The sequence below is a fragment of the Cygnus olor genome, chromosome 1, assembly GCF_009769625.2.
Source record: "Cygnus olor isolate bCygOlo1 chromosome 1, bCygOlo1.pri.v2, whole genome shotgun sequence".
NCBI lineage: Eukaryota > Metazoa > Chordata > Aves > Anseriformes > Anatidae > Cygnus > Cygnus olor.
Window position 1 is genome coordinate 60,595,386 of NC_049169.1, and position 24,581 is coordinate 60,619,966.

At 39.3% G+C, this 24,581-nt stretch overlaps 1 protein-coding gene across 7 annotated transcripts in view; it reads left to right on the forward strand.

The window, feature by feature from the left end:
- Positions 1 to 24,581, forward strand: part of KIAA1549 (KIAA1549 ortholog) — a 142,079-nt gene that overhangs the window by 98,170 nt on the left and 19,328 nt on the right. For all 7 annotated transcript variants that reach the window (XM_040544976.1, XM_040544970.1, XM_040544974.1 and 4 more), the window contains 3 exons: positions 161 to 345; positions 14,919 to 15,121; positions 18,069 to 18,190. In XM_040544976.1, the coding sequence (XP_040400910.1) occupies positions 161 to 345; positions 14,919 to 15,121; positions 18,069 to 18,190 (510 nt within the window). The remainder of the gene's footprint in view (positions 1 to 160; positions 346 to 14,918; positions 15,122 to 18,068; positions 18,191 to 24,581) is intronic.

Consider the following 24,581-nt stretch of genomic DNA (forward strand, 5'->3'; position numbering starts at 1 on the left):
GTTAACTTCTAAGTGTATGACATTTCCTGTGATGTGCGGCTGGTTTCTGATAAATTCCTGAACTAGTATTTACAATAATATAAAAATACATAACCTTGAAGTGTCCTCAGTTAAAAATATTTAACCACATAAAGCTGCTGTCTTCCTTTTAACTTCACAGCTGTGGAAAAGCTGAAGGAGTCCTCCTCAGAGTCACAGAATAGCAACCTATGGATTATTGTTGGAGTGGCAGTCCCAGTTGCTGTGGTGCTCCTGATCGTTATTATTTTATACTGGAAACTTTGTCGAACAGACAAGCTGGAGTTTCAGCCAGACACGATAAGCAACATTCAGCAGCGACAGAAGGTAAAAGGGGAAGCTGTGCTGGGAAGAGGTTGAGTATTCTGACCATAAATGAACGTGGGAGTCTAGGGAACGCCTCGTATCCTTAAATAGCATGTGGAAACATAGCTTCAGAGCCTTCTCATTAAAAAGCAAAGAAAAAAGTTAAACGATAGTTAAAGTCAAGAATTCCATGGTGTTTTATCTGTTCTCCTAGTTATATGATACTGTGTTAGATAGATACATTCTTCTGAAATAGGGGCAGTGAGGTTGAAAGGAATCCTTTATCACTTCATTTCAAGGCTTCAGCTAGAACTGAGTAAGAGGAAATGTATTGAGTGTTGAAGCAGTGACCTTGTTTTCTGCAGAGGGCTGAATTTTTATTTGGCGAGTTTCCGCTAAAGTAATTTGACAACCGAACCACACCATCCATTATACCTCACACTGGAACTAGCATTTGCTAGTTTCCATCTTTGGGATGGGCTTTTTGCCCATCTTTGCTGCTCCCCATTCTTCTGGAGCTGTACTCTGTTTTGAGAGCCTGTTGCAGGACTAGAATTGCAGTTACTGGATTTGAATGAGACTTCGTGGGTGGGCATGCTGGCTGATGTGATGGAGGACTGGGTTAGGATGGTGATAAATTCAGTAGTCTGTCTTTTTAGTGCTCAAGACCGTCAATGATCCATGATTTTCACAAAATTAAAAGGAGTGGAAAAATGACTTAAAGGGTTACAAATCCTACTTTTCCTTTTTAACAACTGAAGAGAACATGTCTGTTTGTTAGAAATACTTATTAGTGAGGATACTACCAGAAGCATTAATAAAGGCATAGTAATCTGCCTGTGCTAATCCTGTGGTACTGTAGTCATGTTTCTGTAACTGTCACCTCATGTTCAGTCATACAGTTTTCTCTGTAGCAAGTCTTGTCTGTACACCATGCTCCCTTTCGAGATAATTAATGATGTGAAAGATGAGAGAAGCAGAAAGCAGTTGCACTTCCAAAGCAGTCAGAACAAATCAATAGCAACTTCCACTTGTCTTGGCAGTGCAGAGTGAGTGTAAGAATCAAGGTCAGCAACAAGTTGTACCCTTTGATGAACTTCATCTTCTGCTACGGTTTCACCTGTGCTCTGGTAATACATAACACAAACCTTGATTGAAGAAGTTCCCTGTAGTAGTTTAAGCTAATTTGAGAAGGGTCATACAAAAAAGGCAGGAGGGGATCATTATCCTTCGTACACTATTTCATGACATAAATTTTCAGTACCTCTCTGCTGTCTCAAGCATTGTGTAAGAAAGCGGCTGTGTTGGCTGTGAGGCCAGAAACATCTTTTCATCCCATTGTTTTGGAAAGTTGCTCAATTGTTTGCCTCTGCTGCTTCCACAATGTTCTTCATTTTAATCATTCACGAGTCAGAAGCCTTGAATTTGTTTATATGCAAGTCCTAGTTCACCTAGGGAGCCACTTTTCCTTCTCTAGGGAAGTCACTTCAAGCAAACTAGAAAGATCCAGTAAGGACATCTAGTCCAGTCCTTCATGTGCCAGTGGATGGCTCATGCTTAAATACTAAATGAGGTAAAGCAATAAAAACCATCTTAAATTTTTATCAGTTAGTGCATTAAAAATCTGGCAAAATCTACTTCAAAAAAAAATCCTCCTTTGCTGGGGACCCAGAATGAAAGAATTAATCTGGGTTCCATGATAGCAGGCTGTTGTTGGGCTCTCTTCATGTCTCCAAACAGTGGGTTGGAATTCCAGGGCAGAATAGGGCTTATTAAGCAAGCACTGAAGGACCCACAGACAGTCACGACAGCATACAAATGATGACGTACGTTTGGTCTGGTTCAAGTCTTTTAAATTGTTTGTGGTTTTCATTCTTTTTGTTACAGTAAATGCAAAGAAATGATGAAGAGAGTCAAATCATGTGGTCTGGGATTTAAGATTAAAAAAAAAATCAATTTAAAAATAAATTTCACCCCACCTGCACCCCCTCATTACGCTCATAATTATTTGAACTTGCCTTTGGTACCAAAGGAAAGTGAAGGTCTTCACAACCTCTGTAAATTGGAGGATATTTTGGTTAGAGATGTTTTGTTTTTTTCTTGAGATCAAATATTTTATTGGAAAAGCCACAAAGAATATGCATTTATAGTGATATTTTTCCTCACTTCCATTAAGCTTAAGAAAAAAAAAAAAGTAAATAAAGGAATGGAATGTGTAAATCTTAAAGTATTTCACTAACAGGCATGGCATGCATACTGGAAATAGAAGACAATTTTGTCAACACGTATTAAGTCTATAATGTGTTTTGCACTTGAAAATGTGTTTTTGTTTTTTTTTTTTTAACATTAGTTCTACTGGTTTGGAAAATAAGAAACAGGGACACTCTTCTCCTGTTCAGATGAAATAGAGGTTGCAGACTCGGTCCTTGAAACACCAACAGTGAGAAGTTAGGTAAACATATAGTAATGTTCATTTTTCTGCAAATGCCATCAGTAAGTCTTAAAATTTGCAGGAGCTTTTTATTCTCAGTTCGGGGTGTCTCTTAGAAATTTGAATTCTCTTAAGATGGTTTAAAGACACTATATTCTAGATTCTGTAGCCCAGTGTGTCATTGATCTTTTCTTTCTTTCTTCATTTTATTTAATCACTTAATTCTGGTTTTAAACACCTGCTTTCATCCTGAAATATTTTGATTTGCACACAGGCCATATAGTTATTTGAATTTTAATCTTCTATTTGTTAAGGCTTACTTTCACAGAATTATCTTTTATTTCTTTTTTTCCCTTGGGTAGGTAGGATATTTGTGTTCCAATGACCACCATTAAGAGCAAGTGATAAATTGCATAGCCTAATAATCTATCTTCCAATGAAGCAGACAAGTACAATACAATTATCTGTTGTTAAGACCCTAAATGCCTTTTGGGCTTGCCCCTGAGAGTATGGCTACCTGGGTACAGCACCGTGGGGGAAAGATCACAAGGTATCTTGGCTGTGCAGGCACTCCATCATGCCAGCACTGCCAGCCTTCTTTGGTCTCAGTCCAGAGCATGGTGTTTCTGCAGCATACATGCTTCTTGAGAGTATTTGGGTCACAGCCCCCCACTTGCGACTGTAGATAATAGCATATTTTTCATGTCACCAGGCATAGTTGTGTTGAAAAATATTTAGGTCCTACAGTGATAAACCCATAGAATTACCCAAGACTGCATCTGTAGTTGTGTCATAGCAGCCTTGAAGCAGAGCTTTAGTCTGGTGTTGCTTCTTGCCCCCATCCTCAAGGCCAGGTCACTCTCAAAGACACAACAAGGCAACAACTTGTGCATGGCAGACTGTATTCAGCAAAGGCCTGTTCTGTGGAGCAGATGTAACATGCCACGCTACCAGTTTCTGTTATTTCTATCTGGCTTTCTAGTTTCATCATCGAATCCCAGTCCTGCAGATAGGATGGCATAAGCATCCTTACAAGGTTATCTCTGCGAAAGACAGAGAGGCAGCCTGAGCTCAAACAAGGCTGGAGTGTTTTGCTGACACTGAGAATGCAAGGTGCAATAACTATAAGAAATGTTTTCCTTCCAGATGGCCTCAGAAGCTTGCAATTTAGGTGAATTGAAACACAGATAGATAGAAAGGAAAACTTTTGTGGAAACTGGTGCTAGCAAAATAAGGTTCAAAAATATTGTAATAAACAATGGACCTTGAAGAGACTCTAGTAGATTTTCTAGTCCATCTGTCTGCCTCAAAGCAGGATTGACAATATCTGAAAAATACTAGGTGGCCTTTTTGTCCGGAGACTAAATGGGAAAAGGTGCTTAAATCAGAGTTTTCTGGGACCCTTTTTAAACTAGAAGTTACGGAAGCAAGTCAGAGCAGTGAATTTCTATGCAAGATTCATTGGTCTGTGCAAGGGTAATTCTTTTCAAGAGATGGAGCTGAGATATTTAACGGGCATATCAAGTATTCATGACTTGTTCGGTAAGCTGTAGCATCCTACAAGAAATTCACCTTGATGTGATCTGGGTTGTTGCACTGGATAAAGGTGACTTTGCTTTTTGGAATGAAAAGCTGCATAAGTAGCATTCTTAAATTACATGATTTTCTCTTGCCTTTGCCTATATCCATCACAACATTGTTACAACATGAACTCTTTTTATTGCAAAGAAGCTGTACTGTGTCTTTATAGGAAATTGAATTTTTGCAGTGGTTTGTTTTTCGTCTTTGTGAGAAAATAGAGAAATGTCTTTAATGTCCAAACCATCATTCTGCTCTGTACAGGACTACAGCCATTTTTGCACAAAAATACTGTCAATGCTTTTCCTCTTCTCTGAAGAAAAAAACCCCACACATTCTATATATTTGTAATGCAAACAGAGCTGGCAATAATATTTATTTCCCTGTGGACATCCACAATTAAAATGGGACCTGGCTCTCTAGGGATCTAACTTTCCCTGCTGTGTATGAGCTTTCAGAGAAGAAAGTCACATCCCTCGCTAGGACTTTTCAGAAGTAGTTTCAGCTCTTGACAGTTATTCAGGGAAAGTCTCCTGGCCCTGTTGACAGAAATCTTAATCCTATGGACAAACTTACTGATCTTTAGAAGGTCCTGGATGTTCTAGTGGAAGGTGTCCATGCCCATGGTAGGGGGGGCGGAACTGGATGGTCTAAGATCCCTTCCAGCACAAACCGGTCTGTGACTCTGTGGACTGATGGGCATGCTGAAGTCATTGCCTTTGCAGTGCTGACTTTGACCAAGTGGCTTGCTCAGTACCTAGTTTTTCCAAGGGCACGTTCTAAAACCCTGGAGGGAAAAAAGGCTGCTTCTCCAGCCAGGAGTTGCTCCTCTCTGGGGCCTAGGTGTGCCACTGTGGTTCTTAAAGGCTGCGCACACCTCTCTGGCTCAGTGTCCCTGTACGTTGACCTGTGGGAGAGGTGGGGTGCATCGACCCCAGCGAAGCTTAGGACAAAGCATATGGTTCCCCACCTTCTCCATGAGCAGTAGCACAGACAGTGTGAGAGCTGGAGGGCTGCCAGTTTACATTGTGTGCCAGCAAACCTCAGCTGATGTGTAATCACCTGGGGACCGTTTGCAGCTCCTGTGTGTCTGCTGTAACCCGCAGAGCTCGTGGCAGCCACTCAGACCACCCCACGTCGCTCGCTGTTACAGGTAACGAGTCATGCATCCTACAGCACGTCAGGCAGGCTGGTGTGGATTTTTATTTTTCCCCCAAGCAGGAACATCTGATACCCAAAGCTCATGTGTCGGGTGTATCTTTACACCTCTGAACAGAGAGTTTTGCTTATTATTGTCTATTCAGTAAACTACCTCTTGGATGTTCCCGAGATCAAAGAGGCCAGCCCTGCTGGAGGCTAAATACTAGGCTTCTGCTCCTGATACAAAGAATTCTTGTGATGTTTTGACATCCTGTAATGCTTTTGTTCATCTGTATAATGTGGAGGCAATAGCTCTGCATTTCAGAATAGTTCCAGTCAAAAGAGATTCATGTAAAGAAAGGCAGCTGACACCAATCTTATAAAAACTACTTGAAAACTGACATGAGTTTCTGCAAGAGGTTTATGTCTGTGCCAACTGTTTGCATAACAAATACCTTTCATTTCTAATAGCAACCTTAACTATCAAAAATGTTGTCTTTCTGAAACTGGCATACAGGTTTTGCTGTGTTCAACTCAATAGCCGGATTCTAACAAGGAACACAGTATTCAACATCTTAATTACTTTTCAACAATGCAGTTCTCTGATGTCAGTCCTTCTGCAAGAGCTCTTTTGTGGAAACTCATCTTCTGTACTGAGGATTAGCTATTGAAAAGTTGTAGATATAAAATACCACGCTTGGATATACTGCTTATACCAGCAGATTTAAAACAACAAAAACAAACAAACAAACAACGAAAAAAACCCTGAAATGTCTCTGCATTTTTTTTATAAACATTTGAGCAGCCATACAAAATTTTGATTGAAAGGCCCATCTGCCAAAAGCCATGAGTCTATAGAAGGGGATAAGGACAGGAAAGGGGCATACGATAATTTTCTTTGGGTAACTTTTCAGCTTCCAATTATGAGCAGGGACTTTTCACTCTAGAATTGGTGATACTTAGCAATCCTCAGTGGATTTGTCCTCTGTGAACTTTTCCAATCCTTCTAAACTAATCTGGGCTGCTGACAGGTGTTTATCCAGCATGTTATGTGAAAGAATCATGTTGTCATCTTTTGTGTTGCTTTTATCCTGCTACCTCCATGTTTTCTGTGATGCTCCTGGCGAACAGCTGGTTTCTGGACACCAGCTCAGTGCCAATCTTGACTTTTCAGATCTCTGTTATTTCCCATCTCCACTGTCTTTTTCCTAGATTGAGGACTGCTTGTTGTCTTCACCTTGTTTTTTTTTTTTTTTGAACCATTTCTTTGAACTAGCCTTCGAAAAGGCTACATTTTCTAATTCTTTTCAATCTTTTTTTGAGTGGGGGAAACCAGAACTGCATATGATTTTCAAAACGTAGGTGACACATGGATTTATAGAGTAACATTTATATAGTGGCTACTTTTGAAAAGGATTTAAAAAAAATCCATTTTCAAAACACAGATTAACTTTATAGTATTTTAGTCATAATAGACCACTAAGATTAGATCACTACTGGGGAAGTAAATTTGTCTTTCCTACTGTAAGATGATAGTTTACCATAGAATTTAGCTATTTTGAGAACACGGATATGCACCAATATCAAATTATTGTTATTAGTGGTTTTAATGTCACTACTCACTTGTTGCAGAACAGCAAGAAATTTCACTAAATGGTTTGCAATTGACATTGTGATTGTAGCGAAATGACAGTGTGAATGGAAGGCTTTTATAGCCAGAGCTGACAAGCTAGGTGATTTATTTGTATACTTTATCTCCTCAAATTACAGGTGCCTGCATGAAATAGCAACATCATTTGAAAGGATCTCTGGGCCTGTAGCAAGAAACAGATTTACCTTAGTTTTAGGATAGTCATGGATAATGGCGCACAACAAGGAAGGAGGGAAAAGAAACTGTAGCTTCATTTTAGCAAGCAGATTATTTCTACAGTGTATATTAATGTGCTTTCATTCTGTCTGCATTAAGCGCTCTTTAGATTTATAAATGTCTGAGTTATAAGACCACGGGATTATCTTTGCTCACTGTGCCTAACAAAATGTCAGCACAAACACTAAAATTGTTAATCTGTGTTCTGTCTTAAAGTTTGTCAGTAATTTTCTCACTATTTGAGAAAGTGTTTCTGGACTGTATTGTGTATGTACTCTGTCCAGACAGTGAGAGACATGTTATGAACATATTTTCTTGCCTCACAAGTTGGGAATTTTTTTTTAATTCGTAATTTTTTTGACATGCTGTGCTACCTGTTAGAGATTGTAGTTGATACCAGACTTGCTTATATGGCCTTTGAGAAGTAATTTTTTGACATAGCATATGGAAAAGAAACTGTTGGAACTGAGACACAGTAGTCACCTCTATTTTATAAAGTTGATGATCATTTTCTGACTTATTTGTGACACTTTCATCTAACTAGTGTGCAAAGGAGCCTTACCAAAGCCTGATTCTTAGTATCCACACTGCGGCATTTCTGCCTTAGGAGGAAAACTAAAACTATGTATGATGCAGACACAAAACTCTGCATATTACAGCAGTTACCTTAGCAGCCTATGGGCATAGATGTACTCAGAGTTAGAGGCTTTCAGCAACATGCTTTCTCTTGTGTTTTGTGAAATTCACTGAGCTGTCATGGTAGTATTAATGTGGCAGCAGGAAATGCACAAAGGAGAAGAATGGGGATGATGAAAACCCATGAAAAGCATCCATAATAAAAAGCATCCTTAATAAAATATTTCAGAACAGGTGTCTTAAGAATTTCAGGCTTTTAAAAATTTTTGAAAATTTGGAGGTTTCTTTATTCATTTGTTTTTAATCCTGTGCCAGGGGCAAAATTCCTGAGGTAGTGCTTTCCATGGCATTTCTTCTTATACGTATGATGTTTATGGTGGTGGGCAGGAAATCACGGTTTTGACTTTTCAGAGAAGGAAACTGGGACCAGACAATGTACACTAGCTTATTCTGGTTTTCTGTGCCAGCATCATCTATACTGTGCACTCTTTTTCTCAGGCTTGATGGTAGAAACCCCTGCAACTACAGGCATGTTTCTTCTCCACAAGGACACATTTGTTCAACTGCTTGACCTATTCCAAGTAATCGTGACAGCTGACAACAAGTGCTGTTGTGACGACAAATGTGAAACATAATTTGTATGATGACGTATTGGTCCAGCATGAGAAAATGGATCGCATGTTGCACGTACAAGCCATTCTTTGGCTCTCAGTTCTCAAACCCCTGCTTTTTTGAGACAAGGCTTGTTGTACTAATACAGGCTCTAAGACAGTCATAATAGTAGCAAGAGGGTATCCCACATAAGAGATGATATATTGAACAGCCAGTATACAAACCCTTCTTATACAGACATCAATAATTATCACGTGAAGATATTTAAATCTATTTAGAAACCTTTTTAACTGTAGTTCTAAAACAAAAACCATAAACCAACCAGGAGCAATCAGTGATCTCTCTAAACATTTCCCAGTGATGCTTAAGATATTTTAAAGGCCGAGAAAGAATTTGTGCTTATGGCACAAGTTGATTTCATCATATATTTTATATTTTATAGGCAAATTTGTGTGCAGAGCACAAAAAGACCTTGAAATACAAATGGGTTTTCTCTCAGTATTTTCAGGGAGGCAATAAAAAATGAACTCTTCTGTATGATCTTCTAATGTGTTTTTTTTTTTTGATCAACAAGGAGTTATTGTGCCTTGATTCAAATGTGCATTATTGTTGTTGAATTGCATATATAATTTGTATGCATACTTTCCAGACAGTACATGGCTGTGATGCAAAATGATTTTATGTTGAAGGGGAGCAATATAAGCAAAAGATGGAGCATATATACATATGTGCATAACGTATGGGAATGATATGAAAAGAATGAGCTGAATAGGAAGATGAGACTGAATGAGAAAGGTGAACAGACCTCAGTATTTCTAAATTCTTATTTATTGGTAAATTGATAGGTATTTTAAGTATCTGAAGGAATAGTTACTGCAGACAATATGGATGAATGATTGCTGTTGGAGGAAATAGTAGTCCATATCTTGGATAGAGTAGTATAAGCAGAGTAAAAAAAAAAAAAAAGTTAAAATTAAAAAGACTCTAGCAAGCAATGCAAATAATTGTAATTACTGATGCACCATGAGAGTAATGCAATTACTGCACACACTGAATTCACACTACCCTATGGTATAGTGCCCTGGGAATACAGAGAAGCATTTGGTGTTGTGAATCTCTGATTGTAGAAGGAAGTTTGCGATGTTTAATAGCTTTAAACAACACTAGATCAGACTGCTTTTCTACATCTTCAACCCCTATTAGTGTTAAGAACATTGATACTCACTGCCTTGCTGCATTTAAATAGTAGATTTGAAAACATTTTTTTCTGTAGTTTCTTTATCCCGTCATTTTTGTAACGTTCCATGTGCTTGTATTTTAGTAAGGTCATAAGTCATTGGACTTCTTTACAGGCATTCCAGTCCTGTTCATATATTATATGCCAACACTCACATTCTATTTTTGAAATCATGCTTAGTGTCTTTGTTTCCTTAGAAATGTATTTTAACAGTCTCTGCTCAGTGCTTCTATCTCTACAAGGAACAAAGTAATCTTGTAGGAGAAAATCAATAGAAAATTGTCTCGATGTATTATTCTTCATTTTATGTCCAAATTCAAATGCTGCTGCTACTCCAGACAAACAAACAAACATTAAAAACAAAACAAAAAAACACAAACAAAAACAAAAAAAACCACATGGCTTTAATTAGAGGAACTACAAGAAGAAAAGTGAGTAAAGCGTATTTCTTCTCTACTGCTTTCTGCTGAAATTATTCACTGACCTGTATGTGTAGTCTTTGCTTTCTTGATAAAACAGATTGTTGACATTTGCGGTGTGTATGTGGATCTAGGAAAGCAATATCTTGGCAGCAATATCTTTCTGTATTTTGAACAGTACTGAAACTATTAGCAGTTTTCAAGCAGTAAGCCTTGACCAAGGTGCACAGACTTTGTAGGCTTCTGTAGAAACTATTTGATTGTTCTGTGAACTGAGCTCCAAATTTTTCTTTCGTTTGGTATCTAGCAACACAATTAAAACAGTGTCTTGACTTGCAAATTTAAAATCATCTTCCCCTTGGATTTCAGCAGGCACTGCATTTTTATTGTTGTACAATGCCTTAATAATGCATTAGCTCAGACATGTTCGCTTTAGTGGTAACCTTCAGAGTTGTTTATTTTTTCCCTTTCACAAATGTATAAAAATACATCAAATGAAATCCTTCTGTAACAACTTACATTTAAAGCAAGAGATCTCTGCTAGTACTGGTTTTGTGCAGTCTTAAGCACTTGAGTAAGTAAAGGCACTTGAGACTGATAAAAAGAGGTTCAGTTTCAGCACCTGTGCAGATAGCAGTGCTGGCACTTCTTGAAAAGAGATTGTATTCCTTCCGTGGTGGCGATTAATTTATGAGTAGTAGACGACTGATCCACAAGTGGTGTTCTGACTACCTGTGCTAGGATGAGCAGAGGTCGTCCAGGATGTTACACTCTACAACTGGATGTAAAGGAAAGGAAGAAAAACATGGCAGGTGGCATGCCATTGTTAAGAAAATGTCGGAAACATTTTCAGCCTGGAACAGCACTGTTCATTCATTCCACTGAGTCCCAGTGATCTGACTGTCCAGTCTTGTAGAAAGCAGAGTTGTCGCACTTGTCACTGAAAATATAGTTTTTGGTTAGTATCAGTTCTCAGTTAGTCATAATGTTGCCATGGTCTAATGTAGACCATGAAGTGTAGATTTTTTTAAGATGAAGTGGGTTTCTATTGGCATTGTTTCTGCATTAGTAATCATGTTGACATTTCTCCTTCTCAAGTGATAGTTGTTATTTTAAAAAAACAAAACAAAAAAAACCCACTCTATATCTACTTATGAAGCAAGGACCATCATTTATATTATCAGGTATCATGTATCATATTTTATATACGTGTTTTTTCACACTGCGTTTTTGTAATTCAAGTTTTTCATACATATGCACATACACATGTGCATACAGTCTTTCATACTGTTCATATATTGGTTGGAGCTGGTAGTGCCAACTTCAGTTTTTTTAGTAGGAAGTATCTAGAAATATTTAGCTGTACAGGGCTTTACAAGACTTTGAAACATTCAGGCATAAGATTTTCATTCCAGTCTCAGTTTCATAATGATTTTAAGAAGATAAGAGCTTGTTCTTTCAAAGAACAAGGTTAATAGAAAAAAAATGGACAAAACACTATTAAAAACAGTTCTGGAGAAGCTTTAGCATATGTTCTCAGCCTTTGAGGGTGCAAGGTAAGAAAGGAATTAAGACCAGGGGATTGTTTCGTGTGAAGGAGATGTTTTTGCTGATTCAATTTGTAGAGAATTGCCCATTTTTGACTAAGCATTTGGGAAAATGTTTGCATGCGATTGACAGAGACTTGTTAGTAGTTTACCAAGTAAATTCTCATAAGATTCCACCTGCTCTGTGCATATAAGCTCTGGAGCCGTACCTTAAAAACTAGAGTGTTTTTTCTCTGTTGCTGTATGTGGAGGTTGTTTGGAGGTGAGGTGAAGGAAGGAGGAGCAGCGAGGCTCATGCTGCTGGACAGTGTAAATTGGAACTGGCAGCTGGCAGGCAGAGGGAGAGAGGGGCAAGAAGGTGGGATGGAGGGACTGATTCTGCCTGGCAAGGAAGGATGAGATCAGATGAGGATGAGGAGTTAACCTGGCTGCAGCCTTAGGAAGATAGAGCCACAGGTTCTGCGGTGTCTGGGAGAGCTTTTCTTGAGGCTTTGGATAGAAGAGGTGACACCTGACTCTTGCCAGTCCTCTGCCAGCAAGTATCCATGCAATCCGCTGGCAAAATCTCAGTCACCCTAGCTGCAGATGTAATAGAAGAATACATCCTTTCTCTTCTTGCATCCGTCCTTCATTCACTACATGTTTACCAACTTTTGCATAAAATGAGATGGGTGTCCTGGTTCTACAAATAATGTTCTTACCTTCTGGCCAGCTTTGACCAGTAGCAGAAACCCCAGCCTATGACAATGATTCGGCAGGGTGGGAGAGAGCAAGAGGGATCCTATGGAATAAATGAATTTATATTTAACACAATGAATTTATATTTAACACAAGTCTCTACTGCAATGCCTATGCATGAGAGGATTCAGGTGTTGATTGTTCAGACGATCTTACCTGTCTTGAAGTGTGAGTGCTTACCTTTGCAATACTAACAGCATTTTAATACCACTTCTATGTGGTCTGTCTGCAGATAAGTATGTGTGCATACATATGCTGTGATGTATGTACACATACCCATAAATATATGCGTTTCCATAACAGTGCTTAGACAAAAGTTTGTTAGACTGCAACAAAGAATTGGACAATTCAGTCAAAGTTAAAGGTTAAAAATGTCTATTTTTACACATTGCTTTACTTCCCAAGGGTTTAAAAACGAGTACATTAGAGTTAAGTCTAAGGTACGTTGAAATGCATGCTTGAGAGGCAGCAATCTTAATAAAGCCGTATTAATACTTCCAATATAACTGGAATGTTTGTCCTTTTAGTCATCCCTGCCCACCTGACCCATCATGCCGTTACAAAAGGAGGGGTAACTTTGCAGGTCAGTTTGAGGGTGCTTAAGAAAGGGATTTTTGTGCAAGAATTGTGCCCAGCATGTGGCGAAGTCTCATCATTTGTAGACCTAAGGGGGCTTGGAGCAGGGGACAGGAATGTAGCGAAACACATGAAGTGGTAGTTGGTGATCAGTAGCAGGATTGTATAGGCACAAGTGTGCAGTGTGAAAGGATTAGAAGAAGGAAAACTGTTGAAGTGGTTCAAAGGGAGGATGTCATACACAGGAATGTCTTCTAACATCATAAAGACATCAGAGGTGGAGGTGGGGTAACTGAGGGGAAGACCCAAGTAATCAAAGTGCTTCAAGCCAGCACAGTAATTCTGACAGTGGAAATGAAAAGTTCTACCTCAGAATTATTTTAAAAATAAGACATGGAGTTATGAGATCTCAGAAAAAAAGGAAAAATTGAGTTTTTTGATGACTTCTGGTATGAACTCCAAAACCTCAACCCTTCAGATATTCGATTTAACAGGAGGGCTTTTATTGCCATCTACTGGTCTAAATAGGCAGTTTGCTCTTCTACCACAACCGTTCTAAGAACCATTTGGAAAATGTTTTGCTTACTGAAAAAATATTTTGGAGAGATTGTTTCAGTATATTCCTTAGGCAAGCTTATCTTTGGCATGGTATCAGACAAGTCAGTAGTTAGCTGTGTTGGCACGCCAAGCTTTATGAAAGGGGGTTCGTTTAAACATCTGGAACCTGACGCACCCATAAACACACTCAACATATGCTTCACTTTGGAAGAAGTCAGCTCTAGGAACACAGAGGGTTTTGTGCGTATGCTGTGTGGTGCGTGTGTATGCTTGCACTTTGAAAACTGGAGTTGTCAAGATTTCTTTCCAGTTTTAACTTCCAAACTACTTAAGAATTGAGTGGGACTCAAAGAAAAGCTTTGTTTTAATTAGTTTCTCAGAATTTCTGATTACTTCAAAGCCCCCAAAATTTGTAGGAGAGCTCAAAACTTGTAGGCTTGATTCAGTTAAGTCTGAATCAAGTCATCAACAATGTGAGAGTAACTATTTTAAAAATAGTTATGAAAGTGGAGGGTCTGATTCTGTGTCTTCTCAAGCAAGACACTCATAGAAACCATGGCCACCTAGTAAGATCTCTAGGATGAATGTTTAAATTCTCTAAACTGGAAAGCCTTTTGTATATTTTTCTGTCTACTCAGTATGAAGTTCCTAAGAGCTGGATTTGGAATACTTTTCTGGAGGCATCCATGCTGGCTGAAAACTCATTGCCAGGCTGCCCTATAACTCAGATCTATACGTTTTTCTCCCCTCAGATGAACTAGCTGTCTGTGTGAACACTTCCAGACCTCCTGCAGGTTTGGGGTGTTCAAAATGAGGAATATCAGCAACAATATATTATTCAAATTATTTAAACTACCTTTGATCATTGTGACTGAAACAGATAGAAAGGTGACCTGTCAATGGTAACCGTTTCAGTTGGTATGTGGGTGTCTACAGCCTTCCACCCTCAATTACACAAGAAACTTCCCACACAATGATTAAATCTGAAGAAATAGCTGAAAAAAGGAGATGCAGAAGCAACATTTTTTTCATGAAATGTACTGATTTAGGGTTTTAAGCTATCATCTACTGAAGTAAGATGACAGAATTATGAGGTTTTTTTTTTTCTTTTCCTTACAGCTCTCTTATGTTCACTTCTGAGCCTACTATATCCTAACCTTCCTACTAATAGCAGTTTTTTACGGATCTTAACCAAAGCTTTTGTATTCATTGTCATTCATTGTTGGTTTTTTTGTTTGTCTTTATTCTCTCACAGCTACAAGCCCCAAGTGTGAAAGGCTTTGATTTTGCTAAGCAGCATCTGGGCCAGCACAATAAAGATGATGTCCTGATTATCCATGAGCCCGCTCCTTTACCAGGACCTGTTAAGGACACTACCCCATCTGAAAATGGAGATGTGCCCAGCCCCAAGTCCAAGACTTCCTCAAAACCTTCAAAGACTGTCCGACACAGAGGGAGGTCAGTTCATAGAGAAAAAACAAACTGTGGAAGATGACTGCTGTTTACTATACTTTTAGGGCAAATTTAGTTGACAGAACTCTGTTCCAGAGCTCCAGGACCTGCATTTTCTACTCATCTATCTTTGTCCCAGCTTATGTTTATCATGAGATTGTGAGAATTTGGTGTCTATATTTCTCTTAATGGCAACATGTCCAGTTGAGAGGGGTGCTTAGGTCACAACTGGGTTGGTTAAAGTCAATTTATTAGTAGTGTACTGGAAACACAAAGTATGCGCTTTCTGATATGTTCTCTTTGTAGTCATCCCTAGCTAGAAAGGATTGCATTTTTAGGATAGGAGCTGTAACAGCTTAGCAGTAAAGAAGGATATGTGCACTGAAAAAAAAAAAATGCTAAGTGAGAAGACAATAGGTAGGAAAGAAGTGGAGCCCTGAGGAGAGGTGTGCTATGGTGACTCACAAAAAGCTCCACAATGAAGAGCTCGTCTCTGCTTCACTTTCCAGTAATTCTTCTTCCTCACCCTCCATTTCATATTTTTGCATTCCTTTGTCTGCAGCTCTGCACCCCCTGTGCTTTTACTTACATGCTATTCCACTGTGGGAGAAAAACAAAGGCAGTGCTGAATGAGTTTAGAGAGAAACTAATGGTGGTTCTTCCTGAGCTGCAGGTCTGTGGCACAGTTTGCTCCTCACCTCAACCAGTGCTTCCTCTAAAGCCCCAGTTGCCCTAAGGTCCTGGCTTCATCTTCCCCACATAAGTTTCATACAGCTCAGTTTCCACCTTCCAAGGTGCTGAATGGGTCTTCCTAACTCCATATAGGCTTTGCAAGAAATGGACTACCAGTGGCACAGTGGAAGGAGGATAACATTGGAAAATAATGAAAAAAAAGTTTAGCTAACTTGTTTTGGTGTAGCTTAAATAAATATAAATCAGAAGGACAACTGTTTCTGTATTTCGTTGTAAAATCTCAAAAGTGGCTTAGGACAGAGACGATAATCAGGGGGATGGGAAAGCGTCTATGTTCATATACATATGAGTATAAGAAACAAATTTAAACTTGAGGTTGTTACTGTATTTCATCTAGAATAATTAAGAAAATGAAGTAGGGAAAATTTTCAGAAGCCAACATTTTAATGCTTCCCCTGAAGACAATAATAAATTGATGATCAAATATGGAACAAAGGTATTTTTTTAAAGTCTCTAAATTCAAACACTTTAAACTGATTTCAAAAAAGAATTTTCCGCCCCTCCCTTATTCACCCTTAAGAGCAAACCTCTCTTTAGGCTTAACTATGGAGGTGTTATCGTCATCTCCATTACGTACTGACATAACCATCTCAGCTTTAGTTTTAAAACACTTATTTCCTGAGGGAGAATTTGAAATGTGAAAGATAGTGTGCTGTATTGTTTTTAGCTGTTTTCTGTTTTGTAAGAAAATACAGAACTCACTTCATCACAGGGCAATTCAGGATTGTACACCGCATGCCAGTAAATACAGTGGTGATGTGAGGACACACTCCGTATCAGTAAAAGGCAGTGAACAAGAAAAACAGTCGGGATCAGAAAGCACAGCATCTCTAGTCCCCAGCTGAGAGTTGGACCTGGTTTTTGGCTTGAAAAGATACAGCTGCGTACTCTGCAGAACTTAAAAATGGCTGTCACGGGTTTGACACTATTGTATGTTCGTATGATACATTTATTGATAATTTAGATAGACTGAAGAAAGCATGAAGGAAAACCAGGCACAATGAGGTGAAACAAAGTCAGTAGCGTATCTGGAAACAGAACCCTTACACTGTTTGCTGAACCATGACAAAGATGATGGAGGAGAAAGCTCTACCCATCTATTCCACCTTAGAAAAGAGTAAAAGATGCAGTGGTGCAGATCTGTAAGCTCATTGAGAACCATTTCTCCTTTTATCCTTGCTAATATTTTTATTGGGATGTGACTTAATAATATTGCAGTACTGCAGAAAAAAAAATGAAATACAGCGTTTCGTTATCAGTAGAAAAATGGGGAGATGAATTCAGAACATTGCCTACTGAAAGCAGTAGATTTAACTTTCTATTAACTTGTCTGGCTGGCTGTAGTTATCTTAGTTTGTCTGCTCTACGCTGGTTGACATTTAGCTAAGAGCTTCAGTTACTAGTGCTGATATACATTTAGCTCAAGCAAATCTTGCGCTTAACAAGGTTAATACACAGACTAGTGCACAGTTTAAGTAAATCAGTGAAGGAATAGACTATGAATGTTCACAAGATAAAATGATCACTAGAGAAACTATCACAAATGCTAATCCCACGTGAAAGACAGGCTTTGGTGCTAGCTGGGCAGTAGCGTATGCCCTATATTTTTGCTATTTTTATGCTATCTGAATAATTTCTTTAGGGAAAAGTCACATTTTTTTGGTATGTTTCTGAGATTGTGTAATTTGTAGGTAACAAATGTTTTTAAGGCTCTAATGACTGCATGGGATAAATATGTATAAAAGTGGTGTTTGTTTAACCTGCCTTTATTTAAGTAGGCAGGAAAATATGCACGTGGACTTGTAGCATTAGCAAGAGAACACCAAGTTAGCAAGTCTGAATATTAAAATAATTACCTATGTAGTTTTCTTCTTGCTAATATAATTCCTTTCTGTGTGAAAAGTAAACTTGCTACTTACTCATGCAGTGTTTTCTTGAAGTTAATTTTAAAGGAAAGTTTAGTTAATAATCCTGTCATGTGTGAGTCATGTTGCAGTTGGTTTTCACACGCAACAACAGTAGCATCATAGCAATGAATGTCTAAATATGATAATTTATTATAAATTTACTTATAAACAGTGGAAAATATTAGCAGTCTTCACAAGATATATTAACACAGGATTCTCTGCATGTGAGAACTGTATCCCATTACAAACTTATGTTACATGTTGTTTTGTTTGTTTTTTAATGTTTGTGGCAGAGTTTCACCATCAGATGCTGACTCCACAGCAAGTGAACAATCCAGCGGGAGAGAGACAGGAGAGGAAACTGCAAGACCATCAACTGCAAATGAGGGTAAACCACGCAGAGGAGTGAAGAAGGGTGAGTTACTTTTTTTAACTCGTGTACACTAGCAGTGCGTTACTCAGGTAGGTTGAAGAGTTACTCTAGTGATGTAACTCATATTCCACAACTAATTTTTCTGTTTTCTGACCTTTACTGACAATGTAACTGTCTGCAAGATTGTTACCAACATAGCCACTACAATTACACCTAAATGGAAAGATGTTTGCCAGGGTTATGTGGGAGAGTAGAGGAAAGAAGGTTCACTGCTGTTAAGCCCTTAAGTACAAAAGCTTGCTGGAATGAAAGGTATGTGTAGATCTTCAGTTTCAACAGAAGAAACTACACCAAAAGATCCCTTTGTCAAGATGCCTTCATGATTATGCTTTAGAAAGAGGAAAATCCACAGCTAATACATCAACAACAGCAAATTTTTTTTTTGTAAAGAACCATCTTTTTACCATGTAAAATGTCACTGTTTTCCTTGGAGGATCGATGAGATATATTCTGAGATATATTCAGTTCTCCATTTAGAAGTTGATGAAACACTGCAAGATGACTTTCATTTTATTAATTAAAATATCTTTTAAAATTATTTTCCTGTTTAAAAGTCTGTGGTTAACTGTGCCTACACAGGGTGTTGTTTTTGAGAGCTTTTTGGATTTTGATGACTTGATCCTTGCTTGAGCTTTTAGTTACCAGATCTTTGGTTTAAATTACAATGGCTTTCCTAGAGAAAATTCCAATACTGACAAAAGAAACTGGTGAACAAGATCTTTAATGTCCTCTCCAACCCAAACCATTCTATGATATCCCCATCTGTTCTTAATACATGTGGCCTTGTTAGCAGCAGAAACTAAGAAGAAAATACGTATTAGGAGCAGTCTCTTTTGGTATACTGAATGTGTTTCCACATGTTTTATGAAATACCAACTGAAATATAAAGATGACTACTGGGGAATGCAATGCCAGAGAAATTCAGATCATAGTAGATGTTCTTCAACTTATGCACATGTTGAAGAAATGAGATTTAGAGGAATATGTAAGACAGTCACTTTATATAAAAGGCTAGGCCTTAGCTGCTTAAATGGCAAGTTAGATAGTATCTGATTCTTAGATTTTGATAATGTGCACTACTCCTGGAAGAGCAATGGTGATGGACCAGGCTTTGCTCTATGATTGCAGTGTGCAAGACAAAGTGAAAGATGTGCTAATATGACTAGAAAGTTAAACTTCCTAATAGATGTGTACATTCAGCAAGCAATGTACATTATGCAATTTATGAAAAGATACCATACTGTTGGTATGTATATTTTCAGTGCCTTAGGTTTGCGCTACAGACCAGAAATCATACGTAAGTAAATACATAGAAAAACAATTATGTTATGACAGAGGTTATCTCAGGCCAGCTGATTGTTTTATGACGTGCTTCAGCCTATCTGACTTCAGTTCTTTTGCCCTGATTTAGTGCTGTCCTCTTTCATCTTACCTGGGGACTCCATTTTTGTCTCTCTATTTTTCATCTGCATTAAGGACTTACATAAGGTTTAGCAAGTCCTTTTGCTGTGGAAATGTCATATATTACTGTGTCCAAATTATCTAACAAAGACAGCAAGAATGTTGTGTGGAAAATATCCTTTTTACTTATGATGCCTTTACTTGATCAAATATACTATTTCTTCGTCATCTGGTGCCTCTTGTTTGGTAATCACAGTATTTCTGGTATTCAGAAATGGTGATCATGGTACCAATGATTTGGTAATCATGCTATTTGTAGCATTCAGAATTGGCCCCTCTGTAGAGGCCTACGTGTCGTTTAAATGACAGATCCAGCTCCCTTTTTGTGCAGCAGAGGCTTGGCAATTGGGTCCAAGTTCATGCATTTAATTCAAAAGTAAACACAACTATCTTACTGCTGTGTTTTTTTCCAGTTGCCATTCCAGCTGAATTATTTGTAATAATTACTGTGTTATCTCTTCTTTTTCCTTTATGTTGTCAGGAGCAAACAGAGTGGGTAAGTAACTAGAGCTGGTAGTTGAGTGTGAGTACGAATAGAGGTGTTGGGGTAGCTGTAATTATATCTTAAGCATGGAAGGATTTCTTGCCCGAGTCTAAAAGAACAAAATTGCTTGTGAGCTATTAATATATAAAGAGTTCTCGAAAACACAAATTATAGCGATACAATATAGGCACATTTTTCTAATTTCTTTCAAATTCTTTCAAATTATTGAGGAAAATACCCTCACTGTGAATGGAGGCAGCTGTTGGTCCTGAAACTTAGCTTGGTATAAACAAGCTACAGATATTGTTAGTTAGCCTCTTTACTGAAACAAACATGGGCTACTTGCAAAGAAGCTCAAGCATTTTCCTGTGAAATAGTGTTTCATTGGTCAGGACTGAGATGTAGTAAAGATGTGACAGGAGAAAGCTGGCATTGTCTTTGATAGTGCATACCATATCCAGTGATAAATTAAGGACTGTGGTCTCTAACAGCAATTTCCATCTTACAGTATTAGGTGGGGATGGGTGTAAAGCTGGCTACGATACTTTGCATTGTTGGGTTTGTACTACAGACTAATGAGAGACATAATTTTCTGGGATGCAAATAAACTGTGTGAAGATCTGAAAGTGTGTAATATAGCATGATTCAAATACCAGTGGATCAGTGAGAGTCTGATTAGACTGACTTCTTGTGATTTTGGATTAAGCTTTATGCACCTTGGTTCTGTCTCCTGCCTTCCTCAGTCTCCCACTGAATTGTTTTTCACTTGAAGACATAGCTTCCTACAGAGCAATTCATTTCCCTGACATGTCAGTTTAATTAGGAGTTTCAATCCAGAAAACATTGATCCTGACATGTGACCTATATGAACTAGTTGTTTAAACCTGTTTTGCCCATTATTTGGGATTCAATTCCTCTTCATTATTTGTCAACTTCAGCTGTCTAGTCCAAGATGGAAGTTTCAGATGGTGCAATCTACTAGCTGTATAAGGAGGATTTTCTAACTGTGAACTATAGCTTTATATAAATAATTTGAAATGAGAAATCATTCACTCTTTCAAAACTTTTAAAGGATCTAATTCGTGTATTGAGTTTGAAGCAGTCTCTCCTTTCATTGTGTTTGCAGCACTGTGCAGTTCCCAGTTTTCCAACATACTTTACTGTAATTCCATCTTGGTTTGTCTTTATAGGCACATGGAGTATATACAGATTGTATAAAGGCCAGGTGCAGCAGAGACATTTTTGTGTGCATCTCTTCTGCAAAAGAGAGTAGTGTTTAATGTTACTGTAGAGCCTTACCAAAATTTGATAGTGGAGCTTTTGGACAGTTCTACAAAATAAAAGCAGTTTCAGCAAAGAGGCGTCTGCCAAGTGCTTGTTTATTTGTGCAAAATGGTAGATTATGAATGAAATGATAAAGGTTCAGAGTGGATGCTTAGGGTAATTTAATATACTGGACCCTGCTACCCAAATTGTATGAAAATAAACATAACATTTTATGTTGGAGGTCAGTAAGTTTTGAGAACTACTGTTAGACTGTAAATGTTGGAAAAATGATAAATATGTGGGGAAAATGGGAAAGGAGGATGCGGAACTTCAGATTTCCATTGCACTCCACAATTACTCTGAGGGACTTGCACTAACTGCTTAATATATGTTGTGCCTCTGTGGGAGGCAATGTTTGCATGCTTCTAAGAAATGCATGAAGATGGGGCCCATTAGTGATTGTGGAGATGACAAATGGTAAAGACCATATAAATAGCCACAAAAGAGGGGTAGATATATTTCATTCAGGTTCTGTGCATTGCAGAAAGTTTAGGGGACACATCTTGAGTGGAACTCTAACTTCTCTTTAAGGACACATGTATAGGAAAGTCGCACTTAGAAGTGATGCATTCAGTTTATAAACACGTATATTTGACAATGCATTGATCAAGCCTGAGAAATTTGAAAAACAAGAATTTTGATTAGTGTGTGGGCAGATTGTTTTCCAGCTGAAAGTAATGTAGCGTGAATATAATAGTGTACCATTCCTTCTGTCTCCTGATTCCTCTTTGTGCTAGGAGAGGGAAGTAAAGGAGCACAAAGTGCACATGGGAATTAGGGCTGAAGATGCACCTTGCTTCTGTTCTTTTCCGTAAAGAACAGAATGAGATTACCTAAAAACCAGTGTTAAAAATAAACCCAGGGCACAGGATAGGAGGTGCAGGGCAGTCCCTGTGGCTGAGGAGCAGCCTTTCTCTCTGGAAAGTCAAATGGCCCGGGGGAGACAGCCCCAGAAAAGGGGCCCTCAGACCCCCCAACCCTCCTCCTTGTCCACATGAGGGCATCTTCCAGGCCACTCCCAACACAGCTGCCTTTGGCCACGTGTGGGCCACTCCATCACAGAGGCTTGCTGAGGTCACAGTGGCCACCACTGCCCCACCTTTGCTGCGGGCCCTATAAAACAGGACACCTGCAGCTGGCCCACCATTCGCTGAGCATCTAGGCCCTCTGACTGCCAGCTTGTGCGGCAGGAAGAAGACTAGAAGAGCAAGGCAAGCAGCAGGCCTCCTTGGTGTGCGAGGACAGCGATGCAGTCCGGTGAAGCACCAAGAAGGAATGCACCTGACCAGAAGGAGATGTGTCGTGGGCGGAGGGATAGCGCCGGCGGCACAAGAGACACCAGTGCCCAATGGACCTCTGGCACCCAGCCCACAGACAGATACAGGCAGTATCATTGGCACCGCAATGATGCGGGGAACAGGCCGGCCCCTCAAACACCCAGCGACAGGGGGCCTGGGCCTTGCCATAGGAGCAACGGTGATGTGGGGCGAAGGCGGGAGCATCAGGCAGAGAGCCGCGGGGAGCAGAGACGTGCCCATAGCCCGTAGCACAGTGTGGGACCCAGTAATGGCCGTAAACCAGATGGCACTGTCAGACCCATGCATGAAAATCAAGCCGACAGCGGCATGGGACTGGACGACCCCCTGGTTCGGCACCCTGGGCCGAGAACATTCCTGATGGAAGGCAACCTATTTGGGCAGTCCCGGGCAAGGACTGGCTTAGCCTTCTGCCCAGCACCGTGAAGCCCATGGAGCTGGATCCACCAGATGTGGAGGAATGGATGGAAGTGGATCCACCTCTGCCAGAACAGACCTGGGACTACCACGGCATGTCTTTGTGCTCTGCCATCCGAGAGCACCAACAGCATCGCAGGAATGCCCGACGAGCCCCCTACTCGTTGCTCAGGCTCCATCATAAGCATTAGCTTGGAGCCACCAAACACCACGGACATCCCGCAGGCTTACCTGCAAGATGTCCTGGCAATAAACAGCTCTTGCCGATTCTCAGGGGTTGTGTGAGTGCTTCTTTTTGGGGGGTAATGGGCTAAAGTTGCGCCAGGGGAAGTTTAGGTTGGATATTAGGAAAAACTTCTTTACCAAAAGGGTTGTTAAGGATTGGAATGGGCTGCCCAGGGAAGTGGTTGAGTCACCATCCCTGGAGGTTTTTAAAAGACGTTTAGATGTACAGTTTACTGATATGGTTTGGTGGAGGACTTGTTAGTGTTAGGTCAGAGGTTGGACTAGGTGATCTTGGAGGTCTCTTCCAATGTAGGTGATTCTGTGATTCTGTGAGCAAATAACCTGCTGTGGTCTTCTGCAGAAGATGATAGCATTCAGTCCTCTTCTGAACCCTATACTTCATTAGCAGCAAGTGTTGCCAATGCATCATAGCAGCGGCTGTTTTCTTTTCCTTCTATTCTGTTGGAGTTGAGTTAGGTTGATCATTAATTGAAAGTACATTTGTACTCTTTGTTCTGATTTGAATCTAAGAACCACAGCCTGTTACCAGAAGTCCATGCAAGGATGTGGGACCATGTCCCTCTACTCCACTGTGTTCATCCAGAGGAAGAGTCACAGACTGTAACCTCCAATTATATTTTGTGGAGGAAAACAGTTTAGTAATTTGAGAATTTGCAGTGTTACCATACAGACAAGGTAAATTATTACTTTTCAAGTCTTCAGTAGTTTTTGCAAGCCCAGTCCATGTAATGGTTCACATTGTAGGCGTAGCTCCAGAAAAAAAATACGTAAATATGTTTTATGTGCTTAACTGCAAACCACTGGGGTGATCCTACAGATTTCAAGTCTTTGAGGGAGGCAACCCATTCCTGCTGAAGTGATTAACCGTTTGCTGGACCAGGGCTGTAACTTTCAACATGTATTGGTCTCCATAATGTCATCTGGCGTTCATAGTTGAGTCCATATGACCCCTTCAAAAAATTACAACATGGCAATTTTTGTACAGCTTGCACATTAGTATGTACAATGCTTATCCTGTCACAAAGAAGAACACAGTGCTTTAAAAGCTTTAATCAGTAAAATATCTGTAAAATTCCTTGTGCTTTGTGTCATGTTTTAAGTCTTTTTTGTTTAGTTGATATAT